At 36.0% G+C, this 16,734-nt stretch overlaps 2 protein-coding genes across 3 annotated transcripts; one reads left to right on the top strand and one right to left on the bottom strand.

The window, feature by feature from the left end:
* Window positions 1–512: 512 nt before the first annotated feature.
* LOC6589676 (insulin receptor substrate 1) lies at window positions 513–9,196 on the top strand. Of its 2 annotated transcripts, XM_026988731.1 has the most exons (9): window positions 513–894; window positions 1,457–1,637; window positions 2,336–2,467; window positions 3,299–3,486; window positions 4,415–4,667; window positions 4,862–4,947; window positions 5,011–5,197; window positions 8,783–8,985; window positions 9,050–9,196. In XM_026988731.1, the coding sequence occupies exons 1-8, from the start codon at window positions 528–530 to the stop codon at window positions 8,787–8,789; spliced, it is 1,401 nt and encodes a 466-aa protein (XP_026844532.1). In that variant the 5' UTR covers window positions 513–527; the 3' UTR covers window positions 8,790–8,985; window positions 9,050–9,196. The 2 variants fall into 2 exon arrangements, with proteins under 2 accessions (XP_026844532.1, XP_002014400.2); XM_002014364.2 differs by lacking the exons at window positions 8,783–8,985; window positions 9,050–9,196 and adding an exon at window positions 6,269–7,787.
* A 1,764-nt stretch (window positions 9,197–10,960) lies between these two features.
* On the bottom strand, window positions 10,961–15,722 carry LOC6589675 (putative ATP-dependent RNA helicase me31b). Its single transcript, XM_002014363.2, has 5 exons — window positions 15,643–15,722; window positions 14,499–14,598; window positions 13,132–13,510; window positions 11,937–12,584; window positions 10,961–11,250 (listed from the first exon to the last, which is right to left on the bottom strand). The coding sequence occupies exons 1-5, from the start codon at window positions 15,690–15,692 to the stop codon at window positions 11,048–11,050; spliced, it is 1,380 nt and encodes a 459-aa protein (XP_002014399.1). The 5' UTR covers window positions 15,693–15,722; the 3' UTR covers window positions 10,961–11,047.
* Between the last annotated feature and the right edge of the window lie 1,012 nt (window positions 15,723–16,734).

Below are 16,734 nucleotides of genomic sequence, written 5' to 3' on the forward strand. Positions count from 1 at the left end.
CGTATTAATATGATAATTGCAATATTGTTAAAAGATAGGAATACAAAAATTGGGATATTCAAAAGTTTTCAATTGGACATAAATTCTGCTACCATACCAGCTGCCTTAAACCGTCTTTTATACTGATTTTGTGGCAATGTCTATTTCCGATATACCATATCGATGTCTAGTTTTTCATAGTACTATTGTCTTCAATTCATTTTTTGCACACGGTCATTCCATCCGGCATGGATAACAAGTAGGTTTTGTTCCAGTATATATGTATATTCTAACAATTAAACAATTTTTTAGTTGAATACGAACTTTTAAATACTTAACTTTGCTTAATGTTTGCTTAATACATGAAAATAATTTCGAATGGTATTACAACGAGTGGGTTTGGTAAGAATGTGGCTAATAATGTGTAATTAAAATAAAAGTGAAAACTCGGAAACCGAAGTTTCCAAAAGTAAAGATAAAAAGAAAATTTGTCCTACTAATGTACTTATTTCTAACTTTGTACCTTTCAGGTTATAAATATTGAAAAAATGGCTTCAACATCGGATGATGGATTAGTCCTAAGCGGCTACCAAAAAAAACTGAAAACAATGAAAAAGAAATTTTTTGTTCTGTATGAAGAAACGAACAATGCAGCCGCACGTTTAGAATATTACGATACAGAAAAAAAATTTATGCAAAGAGCAGAACCAAAAAGAGTTATTTATTTAAGTAGCTGCTTTAATATAAATCCTCGTTTTGATACAAAACACAGGTTTGTTATTGTATTATCCTCAAGAGAAGGTGGATTTGGAATTGTGCTCGAAACTGAAAATGATTTACGCAAATGGTTAGAAAAATTATTATTCTTACAACGGCATCAGGCAAATATAAATGGTCTAATGCAATCAACATATGGTATGTTAAATTCAAATCATTTTATTTTAAGTTATATCATTTTTTTCGACCTGACTTACTGTAGGCAAATTCAATCAACTTCAATCGTTAATAGTTAATAGTGAATGTAGCAAGAACGTATCTCGTAATTTCCCTAGAACTCGCTGAATGCTTACAATAAGCTCATAGCACCGTGAATTGTACAACATTTTTCGCAATCAGTCCAAAGTTGTCACTGAATCGACTCTATTCAAGACGAGATGAGTAAGCATCGCACTTGAAATCTTTTTATCGTCGCCTATAGACAGAAATGAACCAGATATAGATGACGCGGCTACGATTATGTTCCTTAGAGACGATGCTGATAGTTATGTCATTTGTGAAGTCATTGAAGATCAGACATTCGTTATCGTAGAGCCGTTTTAAGCTAGCTAGCTGATCAGTTAGTTGTACGTAAGTATGTATATCCATTCATAGGTTTGGACAGGCTCGACGTGTTTATTCATTCTTTTATACCACGCTACATTTTCTTTGCTTTGCTTGATAAGACAAAAACTTTAATAGAGATATTTTGTTTTTACAGAACATGTGTGGGAAGTTTGTATTCAAAAAAAAGGAATGTCTGAAAAAGTTGGAATTACTGGAACCTATCACTGCTGCCTAACCTCAAAATCCCTAACATTCGTATGCATAGGTCCGGAAAAAACAGCAAATGGCGATGCGCGAGTCTCTAGTATTGAGATTCTTTTGACAACAATACGTCGGTAAATACTTTTATTTTAATCAAAAAATTTGTATTTTCGGCCCGCCGAACTTTATTTAGTATCTTATAGCATTCCCACATCCAGCGCCGTATCGAAAAAAGTTTGTATCCGAGAAAACACAACCCAAATAATTAAGACAACCAAAATGATTCTGGTGTCGTAGAGAATGACCATATCTACGGAATCTGGATTACCTCTGACTTATATTACAGCCAGAATGAACGAATCAATTGACACTGGCTACGCAACGCCTTTCACGCACTTAGTCATTCCCTCTAGTCTGCTCTATTCAGGTGACTTTGTTGTCGGCGTACAAAACCGTCTTGAGCTAAAAACCTGAAACGTCGTGCAGTGTGCGTCCCCTGGCGGAGGAGAATGAGATAAGGGCTTGTGTTAGTAGAGAAAGACAGATATAGCGGAATGAAAGACAGTCATTAGATGGAAAGAGTATAAACTCAGTGCAAAAATTGACATTAGAACATAACTAGCGGTCTTTTCCTCAATGTTTTTATATCTCTAATGACAAGTGCGAGCAAAATTAAGAGAGCTGGCGGAGAGAGCTCCCTTCACACCTCAAACCCCTTAAGCCAAAAAAATAATTAATTCGTCCCTTTAGCAAAAAGCGTTTAAAATATATTGTATAAGTTACATAAATCATAAACTCACTGTCTACAAAAAACATGTATATTTTTTTCTAGGTGCGGCCATGCATCTCCTCAATGCATTTTCTACATGGAACTTGGCCGTCAGAGTGTTTTAGGCTGTGGGGAATTATGGATGGAAACAGATAATGCTGCTGTAGCTACAAATATGCATAATATAATATTGAGGTAATTATTAAATTGGTATTCATATGTATAATGCTAAAATATAGCATGCATTTTACTTTAAGTTTTTATTATTGCGATACGAAAGGTGTTTAGCTAATAAGCTTTTTACTCGCTGTTGTGAAATTTTTAAGCTATTAAAGCGAGTTGTTTTAGTTTAATGTATGTACGGTTTATTTCTTAGCATTATGCTGTGAATAACGGCCAAAGGACAGAGAAAGCTTCGATATTTATGTATGTATGTACATATTTTCACGAAGACAATGTCAGTTGACGACTTATTCACGACTAATGGCAAGCGTTTTTGGTATGGTGTCGACAAAAGTTCTCTTTTTTGAGATTGCATCTTTTGGTGAAAATTGTTATATAACTGCCATAGGTACGAAATATTGACGGTAGATATTGTTTAGTTAATACAGCAACGAAGAGATAAAAAAAGGTTCGAGTTAGGTTTGAGTGAGCTCGTTTCAAGACGGATGTCGATCCAAGACGGTGTTGAATTAAAGAACTATCGTAAGATGCTCCAGATGGTCCAGACTATCCAGGGGAAGGCGCACTGAATTGTCCGCGACCCAATTCAAGCAAAACCTAACCAAAGCGAGACAGATTGAGAGAGAGATAGTGAAAGCGAAAGAACGAACAATCATCGACTTTTAATAAATAGATCGCAAACATACGCTGCTAAAAAAGTGCAGTGGCTCAACAACTATATTTAAAATTTTAATTTTAGTTGCGGTTTTCATTTTATTTCCCGATATTAATTCAGTTTCCCATACTGAAATGTGAAAGCTACAATTTAATTGTTCCTTGGCTATTTTATCTGTATATTTCTAGCGCTATGTCAGCCAAAACTGAGACTAACATGAACTTTTTAAATGTGTATCAAGGAAGACCTGAAATTAGTCATGAACCAATGAGAAAACGTTCATCATCGGCAAACGAATCCTCCAAACCAATGAACGTTATTCAAACTCGTCAAAGCGCTGTCGAATTGCGAAATAGCAGTTTCTTACATAATAACAGTAAGTACAAAATACGGTTATACATTTTAAATTACTTACATTATTTTTCGAAAGATTTGCGGCCTTATTTATAGATTGCGAAAGGGGAACTTGCTATAGCTGCCAGAACTCGACCTCTGGCTAAAATTAAGCTTATCGTCTTCCAATATGATTAAACATATTGTCAGATAAGAAATCACAGAAGATAAGACTTCACAGAAAAGTTAGGTAGATCAACATAAAGTTGAAACTCTATAACTCGAACGTCTATAGCTTGCATTTTCTATATGTCGAACTAAAATGGGTGGCAACAGCGTTGCCTGTACATCCTATTCTGTACATCCTACTCTTCAGATAATATTGGTTCGACCTATGAAAGTTCAAATGTAGAATGAAAGTATTTTGAATATATGTATATACAGACCGTCGCAAGGCTGCGTATCGCCGTCCAATTTGCTTGGCTTTCCAGCATACGTGGCTCCAAACCTCTGTGAGGGGCACACCTACGATGCTTTTTGCTCGTCCCCGCGGGCTACTTCGAATCTGACGCAGGTGGTCGTGCTCGGCGTTCTCCGCTATTCCAAAGCAGGCGCATAGCCATAGCATAGCCCCGTCGGGGCCCATGTCCGAGAATCTGAGAATCTGCGTCAATGCGAACATAAGTTTCCCATGCCGCCGATTTATCCATACTGCAATGTTGCATGCTCCCTCGATCTGATCTAGCGGTTCTGATGTTCATGTGTACATGTTCATGTGTCCTACACTAGCTATGTGTATCCGTCTATATGTAGACTAGTCCCTTGGTTTTAAAGGTATAAAGATACAATCAAAAAGATAATTTTGTTGTTCGTAAAACATTTTTAGATTTTGATTGTTAATCTAAACCAGTTTTATAAATACCTATTCAAGTATATACAAATTTTTGACTAAAAAAATTGTTTTTTTGCAGCTTATGGAAGAGAAAGGTGTGATAGTTTGCCAACAAGAAATCGAACTATAAGCGACTGCAGCAATCAAATAAACCTTGGATCAAGTCACGGGTTCCGATCTAACACGATTTCTGGGAACCGTCCACACTCAACTAACAAGCCTAATAATAGTCCACCGTTTAACACACCTTTACGATGCTCGGAATCTGAAGAATCATCAATTAGTGTCGACGAATCCGATGATAACGGAAGTTTTACGCCTTATCGACGAAAGTAAGTGAATCGGCACTAAGTGACCGGCACTCTATGAGGAGCACTGAGCTCTTATGAGGAAGTTTCATTGTTTAAATTGTTTGGCACGCTTGGTCCCACGGGCGGGCGGGAAGAGGCTAGTCAATGGAGTCATAGTCCACTTGCCCCGTGAAGCCTGACTTACATTAATTTTGACTTACATAATTTTTTTCCAGCACTAGGTCTTCCAAAGGAGCTATTCCCGAAGAAAATATTGACGATTTTGCAAGTGCTGAGCTCAGTTCAACCACTGTAAAAAATGGTAATTACATATAAAAATATACATTTCATAATAATCGACTAATTTTATTTTTTACGAATTTAGAGAGAGTTGACAACTATATTCCGATGACGCCTATTAAGCCCATAAGTGATACTGTTCATGTTAATGAAATGGTGGAGTCTAATCATATGTTGTTGAAAAGTGCAGGCGCTGAAAATTTACATTTTAACTTTCCTGAGCATATATCCGAAAAACTTGTTAAAGATCTGGATGGAGATTCGGATAGTCAGTAAGTATATATTCTCGTTTAAATAACGTGCTCTATACACATAATCATACCCTTGAAGGGCACCACAACATTCTTTCTAAAGCACAGAACAATTAAATTTTGCCCCCATTTAGTTATAGATATTCATGATTGCACGAGATTGGTTGGGAAGGCGTGTCTTCCCATGTATCTCTCCACGGCTGCTTCGCATACTTTCTTAGCGTCACACCATTGTTCCTTCTTATTTATTTTGAAAAGACGTACTTATAACCGGTGCACAAAGAGTACAGGGGTATAATCAATTCATAGAAATATACATGTATATATGTTAAAGGAATTTTTGATCAGAGACTAGACGGGATGGAGCAACTGAAGCGTATTTCAATCAAAAACTCTCCTTCCGTCCACTAAAGTCTCAAAAAGACCGTTAAAACAGAATATTAAAGATACCAGAAAACTGCTGTTCACTATTATAGCCAAAATGAAGAAAACTGGTTTTAGGTAATGTCTGGTTTTCGGAGCTCTTCGTCGGTCTCCCTCTCTCTATTTTCCAGTCCGATCTTAGAAGTTGAGGATATTTTTATGTCCAGAATATACTAAAAGGCAACGGAGCACTTCTCTCTCTCCCGCACGTTAGTTATTTTTTAGTGAGACACGTACTCGTAGAAATACCATCGGCAGGCAAGTGTACCTTGGATTTTGTAATGGCTATATTTTTGTTTGTTTTTACGAAGATCTGTATGAAAAGACGAATATTAAGCTAGTAAGCTTTTTACCAGCTGTTGCGAAATATGTAATTAATAAGTTTAGTTATTTCAGTTTAATATCATATGTACGGTTTATTGTGATCTATTATGTGGAGTTTAGCGGCCGAAAACTATAGTAAAAGTTGGAGAGACATGTATGTCTATAATATAAGGACCGATGTACGAAAGCGAGAGAGCTACCGCAAGAACAGCTCGATTTTGAACCGAGTAGTGCTGTGCGTTATTGTGCGTCGCAATGGATCGTTTGCTCAGACCAGCTGCTATTTTTAGCTATTTTAGCTTAATTTTAAACTTTTTGTAATTTGTATCTCAAATTTTGTTTCAGGTGTGATCGTCCTATTCGTGCTTACTCAATAGGGAATAAAGTTGAGTACTCAAAACTAAAACGCATTGGATACATAAATGAAACTGGAAAGAACTCGCATCGTGTACGAGCGTATTCCGTTGGGTCAAAGTCCAAGATACCTCGATGTGATTTGCAACGTATTGTTCTTGTGGAAAAGGATAAAAACCAATCTGGAACGAACGGAAGCCATAATAACATTTTTACAGGCGATTCTAATTCAAATGAAGTCATTCGTTCTAGTACAATCCGAGAAAAAAAATCCACAAGTGCTCCTCTATTAAGCCTTAAACATCCAATAAACACTGATCGTATGAGTGATTTGATGGAAATTGACTTTTCACAAACAGCGAAATGGGAAAAACCACAGCTCACTAAAAACATTGACATTCCCAAACATATCGAAAATGTACTTTCAACAAGCATTAGAAACCCTACCTTTCGATCGGATTTAAATGTTACTACCGATCAAAACTTTTTTGGGAGGCATCAAATTAATAATGCACGCACTTCAGATGGTGGATATTTGGAAATGAAACCTGTTGGTAAAGCGTTCTGTGAGTCAAATGTGTCTTTCCTTCCAAATAAAATGGAAAAGCTCAAGCTAAAAGACTTTTCGGAAACACATATACAGGATTCAAATGATATGAGGAAAAAAGAAGAACCATCCGTAATTGTCGAAGAATTGCAGAACTCTAGTTTAAATGAAATGGATGTAGGATGTCAAAAAACTGTGGAATTGCCCTCACCCGAAAGTAATGAGAATCCTGGATTAATAAGACAACGAACCCACGTGAGTCAAGAAATTGAAAGCAACAAGAAAACAAAACTAGACGACGGGGCAAGAGACCTAAGCTCCCCAGTCTTTGATGAAAAGAAGTTAGTACATTCAATAAGCAATGAAGATTATACCCAAGTTACAGGAAAAATCAGTAATTTCGCTAAACAAAACGATGTTGGCTATAAAATTGTTCAAATAAAAAGTGATAGCTCACTTATCTCATTAAAGAACAATCAAAAAGCCATTCCTAAAGACGATTCGGAGCATAGACTAACAGAAAATTCTATTCTGATAGCCGACAAAGATCCCAGCTCAAGCACGAAATGCAATTTACAGCTCAAAATAACTGGTTTAAAAAGAACAGAGGCCAGTACAATATCCAGAATTCTTCCAAGCAAAAATGTAAATTTCCCATCGGGTCATCCTTCACGCATATCCCAGCCTGAACTTTACTACGCAAGTCTTGATCTTCCCCATTTTAGCGGGAAAAACACTGGAGCATTTTTAAAAAGAGGCTCATGTGAATCGCCGCCTGTTGCATTGACTTTAGAAGCAGGGAATGCATATGCAAAAATAGATTTCGATCAATCCGACTCATCTTCCTCCTCATCGAACTTCTATAATATTTAAAGTAAATTGTTGACTATGTGTATTTGATTTTTTAACATTGTAAATTTATTGTACATATTATTGGAAAAGCTTCAAATTATAGATACTAAAAAATAAATTGTATTTACAGTGTAAAAAATACTTCGGGGACTTTGATCTCTACTTGATCGCTATGAAAGTGTGCAAAAGCCAAATTTCCTTTACAAATAGGGGTGTGCTAAGGGCAAGGCCCTGAAACCGTCGCCCTTGTTTAAGCAACAAAAAATCCCTCGATGGACTGCGACTTATCGTGAATTTACGTGTACAATTTTTTTCACTTATTTATTACTTCTTATTACATTATTTTTATTACTTATTACATTAGAAGGATGACAGTATCAAAAGCAAAAATTTTAAAAATTACCCAGCAAATGTTTGGCAGCTCTTTTTCTTACCTCTTATTTTTCTCAATTCAAGCGATCTGGCGATCACTGTACTCATATTGAGACTGAATATTGACCGTAGATGATCCGTTTAAATTAAAGTAACTGTCTAAAGAGCATTCAGTTTGCTACGCGGTTTGTACCGCGGAGTTAGAGGATGGTGATTCAAATTTTAATTGAATTATGACACTGGTTTTATGACAGCTCAAATTGTAATAACTTCTGTGAAATAACAGATATGAATTATTTCTTGCATTATACATTTTTTTTTTTGTGTAAGCCTGCCTAGATTTTTAATTTATATTGTTAAAAGTGCGGGAGATGTGTTTTAATCCTAATTCGGTAATTACGGTATGACGACCAGCGCACTCTGCACAAAATAAAATTAAACTACTACACCACAAATGGCGTTTATGGCGTAATTTTCCTATACATTTAAGCTCACATCTCACTAATTTTCTCATAGGGGTCGCCACCTTCAAACAGGTTCATGTAAAATTAAAATTTTAGATTACACGAAAATCGGTGCTGAAAAATATTAGGGCTGGAAAACGAACAAATTTATGAAAATTCCTTCCTTCTAGTTAAGTTGAGCAGTTAAGTTTCTTTCTTTTTTAAACTTTTAATTTCTCTTTACCAGTGGCTCTTCGAAATCTTACTTTTCTGCTGCATTATGCCTTTCAGATGCTGAATGTTTTGCCCAACCGTAGTCATATCCCCCTTTGGGTCCAGAAGGATTCTGTGATGAGGCATCGGTAGCACGACATCGGCCAGGGTTTTTCTTGACAAGGGATTACCACGAGAGCGTATGTTCTTTGGCGACTCGGGCCAATCCAATTAGCAGAGAACGAATTTTCGTTTAGTTTCGAGCTTCTGTTTGGTTTCAGGTAACTACTCTAACATTTCTTATAAAATTAATCAAATTAAAGCAATCTTTTTTATATATTCCAGAACTATTACGGGTCAAAAATGTATGGCCCTTGTGGATCGTGCTGTCCCATGTGCTGTGGAGGCTTCTATGGTGGCTGTTACTGAGCAATAACGACAGGGGCTAAGCCTTCCATTACAAATCCTGTGACTCCTGCAGAAAGCTTGAAGCAATCGTGTAGTATTTACGAATAAAACATTTACAAATACAAGCTTTTCACAAATCTTATTAATTGGTGGGCTGGCTCATGTGGATTGTGCCAATATGTATTTTTATGGTTAAATTGACTTAGACTGGGGGAAAATCTTTGATCCTTAACAAGGACTGCATCAAACCAGGGTGTTTTTCTGATCACATGACATGACCTGATCGCCTCACAAATAACGGAGAAAATTAAATATTTTTGATCCTTGATATCCTTGGTCCTTGAAAAGGACTTCATCAAATCAGGGACATTTTTCCGATCACAGGAAGCCGTCGCACGTCCCGATCGGCCCATAAATAAGGGAGAAAACAAAACTGGCTTGTAATTTGTTGTTTTTGAAAATGTAGTTCACGAAATCCTCTATAGGGGCGCCACTGTACAAAAAACAAAAACTCGCGTCAAATGGTCAAAATCTGGATGGGACACCAGGCAAACAGAAATCAGCAGCAAGCAACTGTAGCGAGTGCAAAAAAATGGTGCATACTTTTGGGGGACCAAAAATTTTTTAAAAAATTCAGCGACCTTCTGCTGATTTCTGTTGGCCTGGTGTCCCATCCAGATTTTGACCATTTGACGCGAGTTTTTGTTTTTTTTTTTCAAAGCCAGTTATAAGCCAGTTTGATTTTCTCCGCTATTTATGGGACGATCTGGGCGTGCGACGGCTTCCTGTGATCGGAAAAATGTCCCTGATTTTATGGCGTCCTTATCAAGGACGAAGGATCAAGGATAATTTTCCAAGACATATATATCTTGTTTTCTCCGTTCTTTGTGGTCCGATCGGCACGTGCGATGGCTTCATGTGATCGGAAGAAAATCCTTGATCTGATGGAGTCCTTATCAAGGACCAAGAATCTAGGAAATTTTTACAGTCGCATATATTTTGTTCTTTCCGTTATTTATGGGGCAATCAGGACGTGCGATATCTTCATGTGATCGGAAAAATGCCCTGATTTGATGAAGTCCTTTTCAAGGACCAAGGATATCAAGGATCAAAAATATTTAATTTTCTCCGTTATTTGTGAGCCGATAAGGACATGCCATGGCTTCCTGTGATCAGAAAAATACCCTGATTTTATGGATTCCTTGTTAAGGATCAAGGATTTTCCAACAGTCTTAGCAAATTTAACCATAAAAATACATATTGGCACAATCCACATGAGCCAGGACATCAATAAATAAGATTTGTTAAAAATTTTTATTTGTAATGATTTGTTTGTAAATATTTCATTTGTAAATGTTTTATTTGTAATGGTGTCACACGATTTGTAATGGAAGGCTTGGCCCCTTTCGTTATTGCTCAGTAACAGCCACCACAGAAGCCTCCACAGCACATGGGACAGCACGATCCACAAGGGCCACACATTTTTGATCCGTAATAGTTCTGGAATATATAAATAAGATTGCTTTAATTTGATAAATTGTATAAGTGATAAGATTAGTTACCTGAAACCAAATAGAAGCTCCAAACTAAACAAAAATTCGTTCTGTGCTAATTGGATTGGCCCGAGTCGCCCAAGAACATACGCACTCGTGGGAGTCCCTTGTCGAGACGTCTGAGGGCAAACAAAACCCTGGCGATGACGTGCTACCGATGCCCCCTCACAGAATCCTCCTGGATCCACAGGGGAAATACAACTTTTGTTTCATTTTTTTTTTACCAATTTTTGTTGATTAAATTTGCAAAATACCTTTACTGGGCTTATATCTAGTGTATTTATCTAGGTCGTTGTTAGTTTTCCGAAATATTTCATTCTCTTTATTGATTTCATGTATTATATTCTACTAAAAAACCTACAATTACAATTTTATCTGAATTCTATTTGCTAACATTGCCTTCCTCGTTTGCAGAAGTATTAAGATCACTGTTGTTGCAAATTTCTCCAGACGATCCGCTAACATTTGCGACATATAATGCAGGGTCGATTACCTTCGGTATGGGTTTTATTTCGGTACCAAGTTCCTTTTCAATCCGATGAAGATCAAAGCGATCCTCGTAAGTTATTAGATTTATAGCAATTCCTAAAATATTAATTGAAAAAAGATTGAAGATTAAAATGAGTTTCTTAACTAATTTGGTTGATTCAAAATTCAAAAATAAAATATAAAAACACAAGGAAACATTTTCACTTTTCTCAAGTTTTTAAAGTGAAAATTTTGTAAACAAAAACCTAAAAAATATAATCAATTTTTCAGACGGTTAGCTGAGGACTACAAAGTGCTCTTTTTAGATCTTTTAGTGATCATTTTAGAATCATAGTTCATTACAACAAGATGTAAATACGATTCTATGATTGATTTGATTTGATCTTCGGAATTGTGGATTTCTGTTCTTTTCGGGGGCGGGAAGGGTCGTGCAAAAATTTTGTAATACAAGTTTGACAGTGTCAGGAGTCAGGAAGTCTGAATTTGGTTGCTCTAGCTTTTATAGTCTCTGTGATCATTTGGACCATTGGACATGGTTATATCGACTCTGCTACTGATGCTGATCAAGAATAAACATTTGGGGTTTATGGGGTCGGAAAACGGTTTCTGCTGGGTGTTAAACACATCCACTTTCAGAAAAATCTAATATGACGCTATACTCTTTTTCGTATCGGTTATAAAAAGTTTATAGACCGACGTTTTTTTGTCTTATGCCGAAAAAGTCAACACAGGGTTTTGAAATATTTTTTAACTTAAACTCGTATTTTAGGATTATTACTTACCCAAATGACCGAATCGACCAGAACGCCCAATACGATGCAAGTATGTCTCAGCCATTCGAGGAAAATCAAAATTAATTACAACATTAACGGCCTGTACATCAATTCCTCGAGTAAATAAATCAGAGCAAACTAAATTCCTACAGAGACCTTGACGAAAGTCATGAAACACTCTGTTTCTATGTGCTTGCGCCATTTTTGCATGTATATAATAGCAACAATAGCCAAGCTCTGTAATTTTTTTAGCTAATAACTCGACACGTTGCGTAGAATTGCAAAATATTATAGATTGGTTAATTTGCAACTTTGAAAATAACGTGTTTAAGCAGTGTACTTTTTGACGTTCTTGTACAAATGCATAGTACTGAGTGACACCTTTTAACGTCAGTTCCTCCATAAGGTTTATTTCGTATGGCTCGCGTAAATGCTTCTCCATAAAATTTTTCACAGTCAGTGGAAATGTTGCAGAAAATAGCAGTATCTGTGGATCCTTTGGCAATTTTAATATAACATGATCCAGCATGCCTTGAAAATCAAGCGACAGTAGTTTATCGGCTTCATCCAAAACTAATATCCTGCAATGCGACATATCAGCAACTTTCTTATCCATCAAATCCAATATTCGTCCAGGGGTCGCAATAATTAATTGTACTGAAAATACAAATAAAACCATTACTCGATATGAAGCTAGGCGGAACGTTGCGAGTCGCTGCTACAGCCGAAACTCTCCATTTATACCTCATACTCAGTCAGCATGGCTCCCCTCCGCCCTCACAGAAGTCTGAATACAAAATTTCGTTGACCTAGCTCGTATTGTCTCTGAGAACTAGGCGTCAAGCAAGACGGACATAGCTGATCAAGAATATATATATACTTTATGGGGTCGAAAACGCTTCCGCTATAATATACACCTATAGTCTTTTTGAGTATCGGGTATAAGTTTCGGTGCAAGTACCCGGCAAAGAAACGGTGTGTTGTTTTGCTGCGCGTGATTTGGTAGTGCAAGCGCAGTGCAATGCCTTGAGAAGATAAAGGAAAATTGAAATGGAACTGTATAGACTTTGGTCAGATATGCAGCCGTCTGCATTAAAAACTGCTGCCCTATTTTATGATAACACCTTCAAAGTTGATAAACTTTAATTTTGTTTACTTCTTCGCCTCTGAGTTGTCATTGTAAAAATTAAATATTAAAAAGTACCTTTTTGATATATACGAAGAATATCGTCTTTTAGAATGGTACCTCCAGTGGTGACCATTACTCGTATATCAAGATGCTTTGCCAGTTCAATGCATATCTGTGAAGTTTGTAAGGCCAGTTCTCGTGTAGGAACCATCACTAATGCTTGGATATAGTCTTTCGTTGGGTCTATTTGCTCTAAAACCGGAATACAATAAGCTCCAGTTTTACCAGTTCCATTTTTGGCTCGAGCTAGTACATCTTTTCCACTCAGAGCAATAGGTATAGCAGCCTCTTGAATGGGAGAGGGACGCTCCCATCCTTTTTCGAAAATACCCATTAATAATTCTCTTTTAAGGCAAAATTCTTCAAATTCATTCCCACGTGTATCGGTCACATCCTAAAATATAAAAAAACAACAACATATAAGTACAATAAATAATCTTAACTATTATAACTATATATGCCCCATATATATATTCATTAAAATGAGATATGGTACAACAAAAATATATTCCTTCGCCCTTTAGATTTATGTGGAACTTGACGGGAACTTTCTCGAAACGGGAAAGAGTCTTTTTCAGTTTAAGCGCGAATTTAACACAAAACTAATACACCGGTGTCTGGTAATCCTAGAATACAAACAAATAAAGAATACAAAGTAAACACAGACTGTTGCATCGAAGCTCACAGACGGTGGAATATACGAAGGAAATATAGAGCCCTGCATGAAGAGGCAACCTAATCGATTCGCTGGGTTTCAGTATTCGCTTTGTTTGATCAGTTAGTCTGCGTCTCAGTTTTCTAATTCCATCAAAACGGTTGCCCAATACGGACTGAACGAAACGGATATTTTTTTTATTTGAGGGAAAAAACTCTCTTGCTATATCGTGACAAATTCTGTCCGACTGTCTGACTTGGGCAGGTCGTGCGAAATCGTGTGAATTGCTTTCATTACAAGTCAAACCATTCTCGAATCTTTAGTTGGTTCATCTTTGCAGGCACTTCCAGATCAGACAGTAGCAATGCAATGAATGTCAACAATAACTCCATTTCAACGCATCACTTTCCTGAAGCAGCGGCTGCGGGCTGAAGCCGAGTGCTAGATTTGGTAGCTAAAGAAGTTACCATTAGAATTAGACAAATAAGATTGAAACTGTGCTTTCACTGGGCGTAATATGTTGGATGTACACATATTTAGCTCACAATTAGTATGAGTTTTTTTCTATTAATCTATATGTATGTACAGAGTCATGTTGCACAAAAGTGGTCTCAGGTGTACGAAAATATACCTTGAAATTAACTAGTTGGACAATCGATGCTCTAAAAAATGATGACCTCCTTAACTTGAGGCTCAAATACATACTATACTTTCAGCGAATACTCACTGTTGTTTTAAATCGGTTATCCTTTGGGGGTAGTTTTAGCTTCGATTTCCAGCCCATATCGTCACTGATATTGGCGAGAATTTTCTGGTCATTTATTATGCTAAATAATAAAAAAGGAAATAATTATTATGTTATATACTTTGGCGACTGGTACTTAACTCAATTTAAAAACACCAATTGAGATAATTTATTGTGTAAAAAGTCGATAAAAACCTTATTTAATCCATATTTAAAATGAATTAACTTATTATGTCGTGTCTGAACAAATAATTTGTTTTCAATTGGAAATAAAATGGAATTAAATAAATTTAATATTTTAGAATACAATCACAAGTTCTAATTAATTTTTGCGGGAATGACCTCTCTCTCCCAGTGGGGATTAGCAGTTAATGAAAATTAACCCGCCACCGCTTATTGCCACAAAACAAAACGGGAACTCGAAATAACACGTGGTCCAGTCAATATTCGAATTTTTATATTTATTTGAGATCTACTTTTAGTTAACAATTAAGCTCCCAGCACTAGTATATCACGGAAGTTTAACTTGGCATGAATAGACACCTATCGTCAGGGAATCACTTTCACATGATCGCCATCTTAAAGCCTTCCCGCATGTAGAGCGATGTCAAAGAAATACAATTAGATGCTCACTATTAATCAAATATATATATTTCTCTTAAGATAAAGCGGATGAAACTTGTAAATCATTTGTTTGATTTTATAGTATTAAAAAAGATATAAGTTCTTTCAGCATCTCTGTTATAAGTATTACATTAGCTTTTGTGTTCCGCATAAAGTTTATCTTTAATAACAGTTACAGTTAACAGTTAATAACAGTTAACAGATTGTACCATTTCTTTAAGTTAGCTAAAAAGATTCAATAAACTTTGTCTTTACATGTATGCTTATTTTTGTAAATAAGAACACTTTCGCCAATTTATCATTTACCTGAAAATCCAAATATGTATGTGTGAGAATGCAACATTTTGTATTCATATTTTATGTAGCGGAGAACATGCACAAATAAGAACTTTAAAAGTAAATGACTTAAATTCAAATACATACATAAATATAAATACATCAATATCATATCTCAAAGGTGTTCTTTTTGCATTAATATTGTTTAGATAAATAATATACAAACCCCTTGTTTGATAAATTAGTGTGGCCAGAAGATATTTTTTCCGTCATCATAATTAACAGTTTTTCCCAATGTAAATTTCACTATAAAAGAGTTTTCAGTAGTAATAGCATCTACAGATTTATTTATATTGATCCGGTTTTTTTATGCAACGAAGGCCCAAAAGACATTTAAAGATTTTAGTCGCCTTACAACATGCTGTCAATAGTACCAATAACACGCTAACTCGGAAAAATGTTTTAGTTTCTCTGTAAACAAATCTTTAGGATTGGACCATGAAAAAGAAACAAATTTTATGACCACGCATTTGATACCTTCTGCACACAGAACGAATCTTGGTGGAACGATGGAAATTTATGAGCAATGTGAAACGCCGATTAACACAGAGCACATAAACCACAACAAGCAGCTGATGACCATGAAAATAAAACAATTTTGGTCTGAACTGGGAAATATCAATAAGATTTAATGAATCATCATACATAGCTATAGCTACATAATATACTTTAAAAGAAAACAACCGATTTTCATGAGGTATATATGACTTGAGCTCTTCAATGGAATGAGGCTGTCTAGCGTAAACTTTGCCTTTCAAACAACTCCACAAAAAAAACCGGAGACGTAAAATCTGAAATCTGAATCTGGGTGGCCAAACTAAATTGATTGATTTACAGTCGAGCATGGCGCCGCGTCTTGTTGAAACCCGACACCGTTCAGACCTTTTTTACGCATTCCGACTATTTTCAATGTATAGCCTAACGTTTGTATTTGTAACGTAATTTAACGGTAAAATGCGGCATTTAAAGGTTTGGTCGAACTTCTGCACCTTAGTCATTTATCCATAGATCCATACAAGCGATACCTTAAACGACGCCCAATTAATTTACCTGTACCAGAAAAATACAAAACCCAAGGAATCATTTTATTTCGACATTTCCGAATATTCAAAGTCAAAATTTAGAAAAATATTCCGCAGAAAATTACGAATTTTGATTTGAAAGCTTGGTTCCGATTTATAGCTGCATTTATCAGATTTTTAGAATATAAGCATAATTAAGATATTGAAGTTATGTGAAAAAGAAGCACTAGCTAGAA

The sequence above is a fragment of the Drosophila persimilis genome, unplaced genomic scaffold (assembly GCF_003286085.1).
Source record: "Drosophila persimilis strain 14011-0111.01,24,50 unplaced genomic scaffold, DperRS2 tig00000191-arrow-pilon, whole genome shotgun sequence".
NCBI classification, from domain to species: Eukaryota; Metazoa; Arthropoda; class Insecta; order Diptera; family Drosophilidae; genus Drosophila; species Drosophila persimilis.